At 40.5% G+C, this 14,222-nt stretch overlaps 1 protein-coding gene across 1 annotated transcript in view; it reads left to right on the forward strand.

Moving 5' to 3' along the window:
- The window catches only part of EPB41L3 (erythrocyte membrane protein band 4.1 like 3), a gene marked incomplete at both ends in the record, with an annotated part of 65,719 nt that overhangs the window by 24,295 nt on the left and 27,202 nt on the right, over positions 1–14,222 (forward strand). The window contains 6 exons of the mRNA XM_080610567.1: positions 958–1,062; positions 3,552–3,594; positions 6,716–6,791; positions 8,525–8,743; positions 8,917–9,004; positions 12,547–12,699. Coding sequence (XP_080466693.1) covers positions 958–1,062; positions 3,552–3,594; positions 6,716–6,791; positions 8,525–8,743; positions 8,917–9,004; positions 12,547–12,699 — 684 coding nt within the window. The remainder of the gene's footprint in view (positions 1–957; positions 1,063–3,551; positions 3,595–6,715; positions 6,792–8,524; positions 8,744–8,916; positions 9,005–12,546; positions 12,700–14,222) is intronic.

Raw genomic sequence — 14,222 nt, forward strand, 5'->3', positions numbered from 1 at the left:
AGCTAAAATGTTTACAAATGTCTGTGTTTGAAATGAAGAGATTTTTTTTTCCCTTCGACTCAGCTGCATTTAGGGAAGCAGGCAGTGATGAAACAATAGCCCAAATAATTTTGAATTGTTTATCATAATTAATGTATATTAAAGTTGGCAGATATAGCTTATAAAGAGGACATTTCTGTCTGTGTTTGGTTTTCTTGGAGATCTTCTCTCAGTATTGCATGTGACACTGAGAGCTAGGATGACTTGAATTTTTACCAGCCAGTACGAGAGATACTGTGAAGCTTCTGCTAAGGGCTCTGGCTGTTAACAGTGAGAGATCTTCTCATCTAACATGTTAGCAGTAAAGAAGATTAGTGGGACACTGGAAAGCTGCTTTCTTACCCAGCTGTTCTCCCAGTGAGATACTAGACTCTTTCAGTGGTTTCAGTAGATGGTGGTACCATGTCTCCTCATATATTAGAGAAAAAAGAATCCTGTAATCAGTCCACATAGTTACCCAAAGCAAGAAATACTTTCACATTTGATTTTCCTCCAGTGGATTTGCCCCAGTCGCAGCTCTGATAGTCAATGTCCAGGAATACTTTGTACCACTGTTTGTTGTTGCACACGAAGAATACCCTGGTTGGCTGAGATATGACCTCTGCATGCATTTGAAATTGCAATTTCTTAAATACAGAAGAGATCTTTTCACTGAAACTTGAAACATGACATGTATTGACTTATTTTTAACTCCTCAAGAAGACCTGAACTTCTGTGAAAAGCAGGTTTACCCATTCAGCAGATTCTTATGAAGCTCCAAGTCAATAGGTTTAAAAGGTGTGTGAGTTTAATTAAATCATTTGAGGTTACTGATTTGAAGACTGAACAGAAAATATGTTATTTTAATGCTTAGTATTACTTTATTTTGCAAATGTGATTTTTTTCTTTTTTTTTTTTTCACCTGTTCATTTTCCACAGAAACGTTCCAGAGGTCAAGTGCTTTTTGACAAAGTGTGCGAGCATCTCAACCTTTTGGAAAAAGACTACTTTGGGCTAACATACAGAGACACAGAAAACCAAAAGGTAACCCACCAAACTGCAGCCAGCATTTGGCATATGGGCATCAGAGTTCCCCAAGACTCCCCCCAAACAGTTGCAAATAGTCCAGAAGTGGGTTTTGTTTTCTTTGCCAAGTTCCATAGACATATCTTAAGCTACTGTTTTTTGTAACTACTTGTCAAGAGCATCCCCTGTGTTTCCCTGGCTTCCCTCTGTGCTGGCTATTTATGACATGAAAGAAGTTAATCATATAGGTGCTTCTCTTTCTAGTGTGATTTGTTTCATTACTGCCATAGATGAAAGTCAGGTTTACATTCATAGATACACTGCTAAACATATAATACTATAGTATGGCTTAACAATACTGTGGTTGGGATACAGATAGGCAGGAGTTGATTGACTGCTCCTGCTAACTGCTCAGATAAAGTAAGGCTTTAAGTCTTGACTTTGTCAAGTCAAGCGTTGTTGATTTGGCTAAAGACATTAGTCTTCAGAAGCAGTTGGCAGCAATAGTGAATCATATTCTGCTTCTCTGCATCTCAACTTTAATATTAAATAAGCTATTAACACTGTCCAAGATGATCTAATGGGCAGCTGATTTGAGATATATGTATATATATATATAAAATTTTAGACACATTATGATGAAAGAGAGAGTATCAAAGGATAATTTAAAATATGGTGTGTGATTTTGGCACTTTAAGATAAATATTTTGAAAGAAAACAGTAACTAAACTTCCTATAACATATGCAGTAGCCCAGCAGAGATCACTAGGTGAAGATATTTTGAGCTTTGCATGGCCTCAAAGGTTTTCCCTGGTGGATCTGGAGCTATTACTACTTCAGCTGTTTGCTTGTGAGAATAACACCCGTATTTTCTAGACTTCCCTTTGTTTCAGTGATAGGATAAAAAAGAAATCAGTCTTTTTGTCTTTGTTTCCCTTTCTTTACAGACTTCTGAGGATTTTGTTTGATTTCAGAAAATCACTTAAACAGTCACTTGGTACATGCTGGTGCAAGATAACACTTTAGCATATGCTTAGTTTTGAGTTGTGGTAAAAATGAGGCAGATGTTTAAGTGCATTTCCAGATAAGTGTGCTTTCCTGTACTGGAAAGAGAAGAACGTATTCATTTTTAACAGGTATTTTAGAAGCACTAAACATTTATAGGTGTACAGATTTTAGCTTTTTGGAGCTAAACTGCTAAAAGAATAACTGCCTGCCACCGCATTTACAGATCAATAACATGCATATTTTTAATGTCAAAGTACTTAGCATTTTACCTCCATCCTCTGCCAGATAACTTCTAGCCACACAATACATGGGCCCACATCTCATCATCTTTGAAAATAGAAATCCTGATGCATATTTCTTGGTGCATACTGTGCTTTCGTGCTCAGCAATTAGCTGGAGCTATATGAGGGTCATGTTTTGCACCACAGATTGGGTTTGGACAGCTGCAAACTGGTTGTTTTTTTTTGTTGGGGGGGGGGGATTGTTGTGTTCTGCTTGTTTGATATTTCTTCAGTATTTTTTTCTCTGATATGTTCGTTTATCTTTCTTTGGAGAAAGTGGAGCTTTCCTAGGGGAAGCAAACTTTATGTTCATGGCTGTGTGACGCATTCTAAGTATTAAATTGATTCTGTTAAAGGACAAGGCAGAGGTGGCAATAAGAGACCCCAAGCTGCTGCGCGCCTCCTCCAGAGGAATTTCATCTGCTCCTTGACATTCATGGAGTAGTAACACATCGCTGTGCTAATTCCCCACCTCCTTGTCAGGAGTTTTGTCTTGGGTAGTCACCAGGCTCTGCGCAGCATGGATAAGGGCAGCCCTGGTGCTGTGATTCTGCCTCTGCTTTCCCCACACACTCCTCTGTCCCCAGGGAGAAAACCTTTTTAACAAGCTTGTAGGAATTTAATTTTCACAGAACATACTCTGGAACATATTTCTGTGGATTTGTTTTATTAATTTATATTTCATTATTTCTTACATCAAGCCATCTAGACCCTCAGAGGGCTTCATCAGGGACTGTAGCCATAGGACAAAGACTAATGGGTTTAAACTTAAACAGGGAAGTTCAGGTTAGATATAAGGAAGAAGCTCCTTACTGTGAGGGTGGTGAGGCACTGGAACAGGTCGCCCAAAAAAGTGGTGAATGCTCCATCCCTGGCAGTGATCAAAGCCAGGTTGGACAGAGACTTATGTGACATGGTCATGTGAGATGTCTCTGCCCATGGCAGAGGGATTGGAACTAGATGATTTTAAGGCCCTGTCCAACCCTGCCCGTTCTGTGATTCTGTGATTCAGTGTCTGGGAAGGTTAATGAAAGTTCTGCTTTTACCCAGGGCCACATCTTGAAAGTTAATGTTACTCCTGCCTACTGCTGCTCCAAGGAGAAAGGGGTGGCCGACCTTTGCATGTTCTAGCTTTGCCTCATACCACTGTTGTAAAAATAATGTTTATTGTGTTTTCTAATTCAAATTGAAAAAAAAAAGGAACTATTTTCTTTGCAGAATTGGTTGGATCCTGCCAAGGAAATCAAGAAACAGATACGAAGTAAGTTTGTTATCATTGTGTGTTTATTTCAAGGGGTCTGGAAAGCTTCTATTCTGATGTATCTGGAACCCCAAAATCTATACAAAAAAAATCTCTTCCTCTAAAATGCCGTCAGTGTTTGTGAAGACATCAGACCCCTGTGGCACTGAGTGGGGATACAAGATAAAGAGGGGCTCCTTGGCATGCTAGAAGGGCATCGTGAGCACCAGGTGCCCATTGCTGGACAGCCCCTCTGATCCCTGAGGCTTGTTCCCAAATGGCCAGGATAACTTACTGCTCTTGGGTTGAAGGGCCCATCTCATGGGGTCCCCCAGGGCCTTGGCAGCCAACTCTTCCCCGTCCCTCACCCATAAGGTGAGGGGAGAGATGGGATGTGTCCATGGCTGCCTTCTCAATGCCTTTTCCCAGGAGGGCTTGCTCCCCCTGGGAACGCAAAGCCGATTTCACTGTCTTCTTTTGCATCCTCTCCCAAGTCTCTGGCAAAGGAATTACCTGCATCTGTTAGGTATTTTACCCCATGGTGAGTGCAAGCAGTTATAGAGACTCGTAACACATGAACTTGCACTGCTGAAAACAGCTTGACATTTTCAGAGATGTAAAAAACTGAAGTTTGACATTAAGCAATGTAACCTTAGGGACTAGACCATGTATGTAAATTATTTCTTTGCATTACTGATGTTTATATCATATCCAGAAACACTGTTCATGCCTCATACTGAAATACTCCACTGATGCAAAGATAGCACTCTATCTAAAATATCTTTCCTTCCTGTGTGTCAAAAGCTTGAACTCTGCTCCTAAAATGACCGTTCAACTGACAGAGAACCAGGCAATTTTCTGCTTCACATGAATATTTTAAAAAGATCAGTTGTTATATTTAGCCCTCTGCTACATTAGAAATTCAAAAACCTCTCGAAGGAGAACCTTGTCGAGACTGCAGGCTCAAAATTCGACCTGCCTTTTTTCCTGTCCCTCACTTCCTAAAATTGATGAGAAGTTGTGTGTCTGATTTCTTTGAGCAGGAAAGCCCCAGCAGTTCTTTTCACATTTTGTAAATGGTTTCTTCTAGTACTTGTACTTTCACAAGCAGATACATCTGGTAATTTACGTGAGTGGTGGGTGAGGCCCAGCAAATGAATCACTTCCCTCTCCCAAGATTCAAAGGGTTAATTTACACTGGCTGGAAAACTTCCCCACTTACTGTAGGCCTTTCCATCAGTATTATTTTCATTAAAGGTAAGTGATTTGCAATAAAAAGTAATGAAAATCTGCCACCTTTTAATCTCGTGAGAAGATGGAGAGCGAGGTGATGTAGACCTTGATGAGTCAGGTTATGCTGATGGTCAATGCAAATAAAGCAGCTCAGCTCCACACCACTGATTTAAAATGCATTTAATATCTGCCTTAGCCATGAGATGGACAATGAAAGATTGTGACAGCAAGAGAGTAACGAGGGCAGAAGAGTCTTGTCCTGGACTTGACAGAGGGGACAGATGCATTTGCAGAAGATGACAGCAATAATTTGCTTGCTCTGTACAGTTCACCCCAGGAGTTTGGAACAGGATGATGGTAGAAAAGTAGGGCGATTACCCATGACACTTTCCAAAAGACAAATATATGATCCTGCTAAATGCTGGTTGAGTTGTACAACACTCAGATATCCATTATTCCACTGCAGGCCACAGGGATTTCATCCCAATATTTGAGAAAGGAGACTGAGTTATAACACACAGCAAGTGTAACACTGTATAAAACAGCGTTAGGTTTTATTTAAACCTGTATAAGTGGAGGGGGTCAAGACCTCTTGCTCTGGTGTCTTAACCACCCGTGCTTTGGGACAGGCTATATCACAGGTTAGATTTACTTTGTGTAAGCTAGAGGAATAGATTTTTGGGCCATGGCTCCACTCCCACCTCAGTTCCCAGTGGGAGTACAGCAGATACACTTTCAAACCTCTTCAGGGGGTACCTAGGCACACGGAGCCACTGAATTGAGAATCATGGGAAACCTCTACCCTGTCAGATTTATAAGAAAGATTCCTGATTTTCACAGCATTCATGAGTGCTTCCTCATTAGAGAGCCTAATAGATATCAAGAGATATCTATTTATTTCTAGTTAGATCTGTACTTTGACATCAATGTGTTCCAGGAAAAAGAAGTGTCATTACTTTGGCTTTGGTTTCTTCACTGCATATTTCTTCACTGCTGTAATTTATGTGGTAGAAGTACCTGTAAGAGGTATATACCACACAGGCCTTGTACTGAAAAGGCACTGCCTTGCTTGTAAGAACACTGTGGTTTGGACTTTTGTTACTGCTTTCTATTTGCATTTGAGACGTGGGCCAGTATAACCTGACACTTTTTCAGAATAGCTTTTATATTTACATACTGTGTTTAACTCTTTCAGTTTTCTTTTAATCTTGCTGTTCTTTCTTTACAACATTTAGAACTACAGCTCCATGAAAAATTTCACACCCTGTGGTGGCACAAACCAGTATCCATCCCATGGGTCACCTAAACTTACTGAAATAACCAAATAAGAATTCCTTAGCATTACGTACTGGTTTTCAGTCATGCTCTCTGTGTTTGTCCTTGCAGTTTTGTCTGCACAGTAATTTATGTCTGCTGGAGACAGGGAGCTATGTGCTGAGGCAGCACTCTGAGGATGTTGTGAGCTGCTTTGGGAAGCCAGACCTTGGCTTATCGCCCCACCGCAGACCCCATTTGTACTCTGGCCTGCAGTATTTCCAGCACCTCTGTGTTTTGGGTGGCTAGTTTTTAAAGCTTGTATAGGCTGTGTTTTCAGGTGGTTAAATCCAATATAACATTGTTTTCAGATTGAGGATTTTTTTAGTGCTAGAAATAAATTCCTGCTCCCTTAGGAACCTCGCTTCAGTGGAAATCTTACTAAATAAGAAAAGAGCTGTAAAATATGATCTAATACTGTAATTGGGAGACGGAAAAGTAGTATCTTCAGAGTCATATATGGGCAAAAGATACTATATCCTGTTCTGATGAACTGCTTGGCTGGGGTATTTTAAAGTTTGCTGGTAATAGAACAGCAGGAGCATCTCTGTTTGCACTTACAGTGTTCTTTCAGTCAATCTGTGTTCTTTTCCAGGTGGTGCTTGGCAGTTTGCTTTTAATGTGAAATTCTACCCTCCAGACCCTGCCCAGCTATCTGAAGATATTACCAGGTGTTTAAAACATTAAATACCTTTCTAGAAGGGGCTTAAAAGTTGTTTGTAGTAGTGCTTAAACTCTAATTATCTAAGAAGAGGAAAGTTTTGTATTCCCGTTGGCTTCCTTTCTCTTACGAGCCTATGGAAAATATGTAGTGCTTTGGCAGAAAAGACACTGTGAATAGGGTCTGTCCTCTGAGCTAAGACTTACGTGTAATTTAACATAAAACCCCAGCTTTTCCAAAATACATATTCCTGAGTGTTGAGTTTAATTTTCACAAAGTTGCCTGATGGCCATTTTTGCCAGTGGTAGTAAGTTGTTATTGTAAGTAAGTACAGTCATAACTGTGAAAGGAAAGAAGTAGGATGAGGATAAGCGTGCATGTGAATTTTGTATGTCATTTGACAAGGTAAGCAATTGATGTGCACGGTATTAGGAGCATGGTGGTAATGAATGGCTCCTCCTTTCTATCCAAGACACTTAGCTCTGCAGTCTGCCCCTCTGTTCTCCGGTTTTGTGTTCAGATTGCAACCACAGGAAAGAAAAAGAACAAAAACTCACCTGGTTTCCTCCTTGGTATATCGTAGGAAAACTTCTGAGCTGTGGCGGGTTCTGTGCCACCAGGAAACTGTTCCGTAGCCTTTTATAACATTTTGCAGCCTGTGGATATTTTTAACCTTCATTGCTTTGTGGACTGCTTGTTGCTTTTAAGGTAGCATGAAGCCTTTGGCTTAGATCAGAGGTTCCCTGTGCTAGGCACTGCACAGAAAGTCAGTGTGCCAAGAATTCACACTTCAACAGAGGTCTTCCGAAAGAAAGGATTGTTTTTTCCCTCATGTCACCCTCAAATCTCCCTTGGGAACTCTTGTGTCTTCACCACCAAGCCAATGCTCTTCCCTTTTTCCAGTTTTCTTCTATTTGGTGATCCCTTGCACTGCTTATCAGTGTGTTTTTAACAGCATTTACTCTTTAAATGTATTTTTGAAAAAGCTCAACAGTTTGCTAAAGAGACAACTTAATATTTTTTGTATGCTTGGAGTTCAGCACCTGTTCAGTTAACAGTGTTTAGGGGCTTTAATTATTTTTTCTCCTTAAAAGTATCATGAGATAGCTATATATCTTAGTGATGTATAATAGAAACATGGGATGGTTAAAAAGTTATTCTCCATCTATGTCACCAAACAATACACAAAGGGGGCCTACAAGAATGCTGGAGAGGGACTTTTTACAAGGGCATGTAGTAACGGGACAAGGGGAAATGACTTTAAACTGACAGAGGGTAGATACAGATATTAAGAAGAAATTCTTTACTGTGAGGGTGGTGAGACACTGGAACAGGTTGCCAAGAGAAGTTGTGGTTGCTCATCCCTGGAAGTGTTCAAGGCCAGGTTGGATGAGGCTTTGAGCAACCTCGTCTAGTGGAAGGTCTTGAAACTAGCTGGTCTTTAAGGTCCCTTCCAACCCAAACCATTTTATGATTCTATGATCTCCATACTTCTTTATAAAGAAAAATTAGGCATTGCTACCCATAAGATAGGCAAGGTTTGGTTTGGGTTTTGGGTTGTTGTTTTGGGTTTTTTTCCAAAAAAAATCATTATTATCCTTGTTAACACCTGAAGAACTCTGGGCTTGGGAGTTTTCTGCAGATTAGTAGAGCAACTGAGGCCCCTTGCCGGTGCTTGGGTGATGCTCCTCTGGGGGCACTGGTGAAAGAGCACTTTCTGAGCTGTCCTTGTGCTCCTTGCAGGTACTACCTCTGCTTGCAGCTGAGAGATGACATTGTGTCAGGTCGGCTGCCCTGCTCATTCGTCACACTGGCTCTGCTGGGCTCCTACACCGTGCAGTCAGAGCTTGGCGACTATGACCCCGATGAGTACGGCAGCGACTACATCAGCGAATTTCGCTTTGCTCCGAATCATACTAAGGAGCTGGAGGATAAAGTGATCGAGCTGCACAAGAGCCACAGGTAAGCAGAAGGTGTCAGTGTGGGTCTGCACCAGAGCTTTGGCTCTGGTAGGGTACCCTTGCTACCTAATGGATGTGCTGCTTCTGTAAGGCTGAAAATGTTTTCCAGCTGCTGGATTTTATTTTGGATTCTGTTTCCTTGATAATGATGCTACATTGGTTCCTTTTCCTCAGGGGAATGACACCTGCAGAGGCTGAGATGCATTTCCTGGAGAATGCCAAAAAACTGTCAATGTATGGAGTAGATCTCCATCATGCAAAGGTATGTACTCCAATTCTTCCACCAGTCATCTTTATCCTGTGGCATAGCACTTGAGTCTGCATGGACTCCATGATTTATTCTTTCTTCTTGTTTTTAGACAGGCATTTTGTGGGATAAATCATGTGTCAACACAAAGAAAGGTGACTCATGGGATAAGCATAAATATATCTTGTAACTGAAACATAACTTAGCCTATAGATTGGAGGACGTTGCACATGAACCTTTCATGTTGATTAAACAAGCAGATCCTTTGGGAGAATTCTGAGTGAACAGAGTAATGAGGAAGGATTTCAGAAGCTGTGCAGAGAGTGACCAATTGTCATTTGATTTTCTAATTTAATAGCCAACGATGGTATCTTAACTAGATCATTTCTAACACTGCAGAGGACTTTCAGGCAATTATTTAGCTGTGCTGGGAACCTAATCAGATTGATCATAATGGGGACACAGTTGCTTCTCTGTCTTTTGAAGTGTGGTCTGGCACTTGACTGGAAGGGCAGTAATTCCACTGGAAGCATTCTCCCATGATAAAGTAGTTTCTCTGATCATTGGCAGGTTAAGTTATGAATAAAACATTGTCATTCTTACTGTGGCTTGGGAGAGCCACCTACCAGAATAGTGTTGGTTGTCTGGTTTTCCTTTCTTTGTGGGTTTTTTTTTTTCAAAATAAATGATTATTTTTCTTCACTCTTCAGAGAAAAGCTAATGGATTTTAACATCTTCAAGGTTAGCATCCTTAACAAATGAGTGCTGAACAAAGAATCCTGAGCTGTGGAAAGTGCTGCATTTTCTGTAAAGGTCAAATTATTGTGAGCCTGGTTTTGTGCTGCAGCAGATCCTTTCAAGAACCAAGATAAATTTGCAGCTTGGATCTTGAAAAGGTTTGCAACGGTGTCCCTGGGGCATTTCATAGGAGCCGTGCATGTGTGTTACAGAATCCAAGGCAATCTTTTGTGTTCTGTTAATTGCCTTCACTGAAAATGAAAAATCTGGGCATGGTTCAACAGGCAGCACTCTGCCAGGAGGCATGCCACTGCCTTCCCTCTGTCTTGCAGATAGGCGCAAAATCTTGAGGCACATTTGGAGCAGAGATAGAAACGGACTGGTGAATGTCGCTCAGTAGCTTTTTTTTCAGCATTCTTTTTCTAACACAAAGAAATCTTCAGAACAGCAGCAAAGTGAGTTCCTGTTCTAAATACATTGCAGACTTTGTTACTGATAATTTAACGTAGCATAGCATTAAGGCCTAGGGATTTTTTTTCAGGTTATTGGAGAAAGGCTCTGGAATTTAAGAAAGGATATCCTGAGTTTTATTTTTTTTCCTAGAAAATATTAGTATCCAGTCTTATTTTTGTCTTATGAAAAGAGAAGTGGGTAGACAAGCCAATCTCTCTCTAAAGTGATGTTCTGAATCACAAAAGCTGAAGAAACTAGCAATTCTATGATTCTAAGTGGCAACCAAATTGGGTCTGTCTGTGGGTTAAGAAATGCAATGGTAATCTTGGAAACTGATCTGAAGGTGGCAAAAGTAGACTGCGTGAGAAGTAATGTTTAGTTTTAATTGGGTCTGACTGTGAGATCTGATAATATCAGGCTGTGGGGCAAATATCTCTGTGGATGCCTTTTTGAAAATCATGCTGTGGCAGATGTCTCTATATAAATGTCAATTCATTAAGGCTGTGCCAATATCTTAGGTATTCAACAGATGCTGGACTCACCAGCTGCTGTTAAAACTACTTTTCAATTACCCATCACTATGCTATGATAAAAAATGTGTTTAAATAGACAGATTTGCTCTCTGGGCTGTCACCACTCTGATAAACCCCCATTTGTATGCAGAGCTGTGGGGATGTGCAGCTCAGCATCTTGGTGCTTCCGACATTAGGACTAACAGTTTTCCGTGCAACCACATCACTCCTGAAAAAAGCCAAATTCTTTTATTCAGGTTTCATTTTACATCAGTGGTAAGTATTCACGTTGAAAAGCAATCTTTGACACTGACAAGTAGCAGAAGCCTTGAATGGAGTTACATCTACTGCAAAGGTGGGGATAAAGGAAGAAGGCATTGCTCAACAAACTGTTGAGAAAGTGTATCGAAAGGAGCCCCTAGCACCTGCATCTGTGTGCTGCATGTGAGCACACGTGCATTTCAGGCATTGGCCATACAGTGGGATTGCTGGCAATGAGACTTCCTTTTTCAGAATGTGTTTACTGTATTTAGACGTTATGTTTTGCTTAGAAAACTGAAACTAAAGACCACTGAAAAAAAATTAGCTTTGTCTTTTATATGTACTATCTGACAGTGATGCCACATGAGAGATTTATTTAGAAAAAATCTACTTTTAAGGGGTGATTCTATGATTATTGGAACATGCATCCTCTCTTAGTTTGTTGTCTAACACGGGAGTGACTTTGAGGCACTAATTCTGTGTTGTGTCTCCGATTTTAAAACATACATGGGGTATGTATTTTTTTGCATTTCGATCTGTGCTATATATGCCTTCTCATCATGACTGGCCATGCGTGCCTTTGTGTTCATCTTAAAATGTAACCAGATTTTCCCTGTGTGCCTAAAAGATGGCTTGCCAGGAAAACCAAAGGAAAACGACAAATTCATTTCACGATTATAATAGGGTGACATCTTCATAGCTTCTGTTGTTGGGCTTTTATAACTTTAAGTTATTTTAAAATAATTGCTGAAGAACTGTGCTCTAAGGTGGTAGATCCTTTTTTTCTCCAGCAGTATTAGCACTCAGCTAAATAAAAAACCCCACAGAATTATACAGGCTAGCGATGATAACAAACAGTGAAGACTGAGTTTAGACTGTTGAAATCTTCTAAAGGAAAGAGAAATGTGTACTTTTTACTTAAAAAATACATATTTATGAGTATATTCTGACAAGGTTGTGGCCAAATCTTTTGTAGTGCTAATGTGTCTGACCTACAGCTTCTCTGTCAAAACGTGGGTTATAGCACGGGCATGGTCACACACTTTTGAAAGAATCTTTCTGATCTAAATGCCTAACTTTCTGCACATTTCAAAGTGAAAGTACTAAGCATAGGCACAACAGCATTAGAGAAACTAACAAACAAATGAAAGCCAAGACCAGCAAACTATGGGAGAAAAATCTATCTATGGATTCACAAGGCTTAGTCATAGAGGTGAATGATGCCAGGAGAAGTAAATTTGCATGCCGTCCCACTTACTTTCAATCTGGTATTTATGCTAATAACACTTTTTTGTTATGCTAATAAAATGTTGCTATATAGTTAATATCATTCTTTTAATAGCATCTAAAATTTTTCCCCTCCTTTTAGAGTCTTTGTAAAATATAAGGAAACATTCACAACGCTTCCTGCCCGACCTTACTATTACTTGCATGAATGCAGTCAGTGAGTAGGGTAGCTCTCAGAAATCAGGTCACTACAGCTGATGCATTAAAAAGACATAGCTCAGATAGAAACACAGTATGTAAGAATCTGTAGTACTGTAAGATGTAAGGAAAGAAGTATTTAGCAAAGTGCATTACTTGCTTTTCCAGGATTCTGAAGGAGTGGAAATCATGTTAGGAGTTTGTGCAAGTGGTCTTTTAATATATCGAGATAGACTCAGAATAAATAGATTTGCATGGCCAAAGGTTCTGAAAATCTCCTACAAAAGGAACAACTTCTACATCAAAATCCGACCGGGGGAGGTAAGGACACTCTTTAGTGAATCAACCTTTTCAAAAAGCCCATGTTCTGTTTGCTGATTTGTCATGTCTTACAAGCCCTTAATATTCCTCTCCGTTTACATGTTTTGTGCTGATTTTCTTTGGAAAGATTAGGTAAATACTTTATTTAAAATACAGGTAAAACCTTCTTTGGTGTTTTTATGTTTACATCCGTGAACTAACATAAAGTATGGCCATCTGCATATGAAAAGCTCATCCATATTATGAATACTTCAGGAATTTAAGTAATACATTGTTTATTTACAGGGTGCTTGTTATCCACCTTCACACTGTATGTTAAATTAACATCCTTTCATCTTGCCCACTAGGAGATGTAGACAGGTCATACCAGATTTTATGAGCGTATCAGACCGGTACATTTGGAGTTGGAACAGAAATCCAGTGACTGATTAAAAAGCAGCCAGGCATCTGTCGCTGAGCAGTTCTGGTAGCTCCACACGAGCCCTCCCCAGCCCCACTGGAGCTCCTGGCCTGGCTCTGGAGAAGGGTATTGAAATCTTGTACAGTGAGTGCCCTCTCGTGGCTCAGCCCGATGCACAGCAAACACCTACCTCATGGATTGAGCGTGTGTTAACCCATAGATAAAATCATAAATCTTAGGAAAAATCCCAGGAGGAGTTCAGGATCACCACAGGCAAAGGAACATCTCCATTTTAAGTGCTGGTACAATAACCGGTGTGCGATAGGTGGGAAACCCATATCCATTTTAGAGGGTGGAGCTGTATAGCAGGAGACAAATGGCCTGGATGAGGACTGGCATTTCTTCCTTAGTACAGTATGGCAGTTGGGATCTGAGCCAGTGTCCCTAGAACTGGCTTCATAAGTGACCTGGAAAATCTCCTGGGGCCCCCTGCCTGTCCCAGGGACTGAAAACTTCCGGGTCTTGAGTTTGGTTTTAAAACCAAAGCACACAGCCAGTGTTGTTCCCAGTGCCTGCACTCAAGCTCTCCTCTGCTGAAGCCTGTTGAGCTCTGCTGGTCTTGGTATGTGGCAACCTGTCACCAGGTCATACTTCATTATACAAAATAATCAGTGCAGTCTCTACCCAAATCACATTTGATGATAATTTGATTCATGATCCCATGTGTCACTTGTTTCTTGTTTATTGTTTTGCTGTTTCCTGCCTTGTTTCTTTCTGTCAACTCCACATAGGGGATCCAGGCTTCCCTACAAGTGCTCTTCTGCCTTTCTTTCCCCAATTGCAGCAACACTATTTCACCTACTCATCTATCTGCATGTAGCCATCAGCTTGCTACAGTAGTTGTAATTGGCACAGCTTTTGCTTCTGGAATATATAAATCTGTAGCACAACCTACAAAGGTCTCTTAGTATCCCCAGCCGACTCTTCTCAATTACCTGTCTTTTCCTTATCCTCTCCAGGAGATAAATTAGCTAAAAACACTGTGATTTACTAACTGTAGTTCTTTCACTGTAAATCTCCTTAATCTAAGGCTGCATGAGAGCACATCAGTCCCTGGGGACTG

The sequence above is a fragment of the Psittacula echo genome (genome assembly GCF_963264785.1).
Source record: "Psittacula echo genome assembly, chromosome: 2".
Lineage (NCBI taxonomy): Eukaryota > Metazoa > Chordata > Aves > Psittaciformes > Psittacidae > Psittacula > Psittacula echo.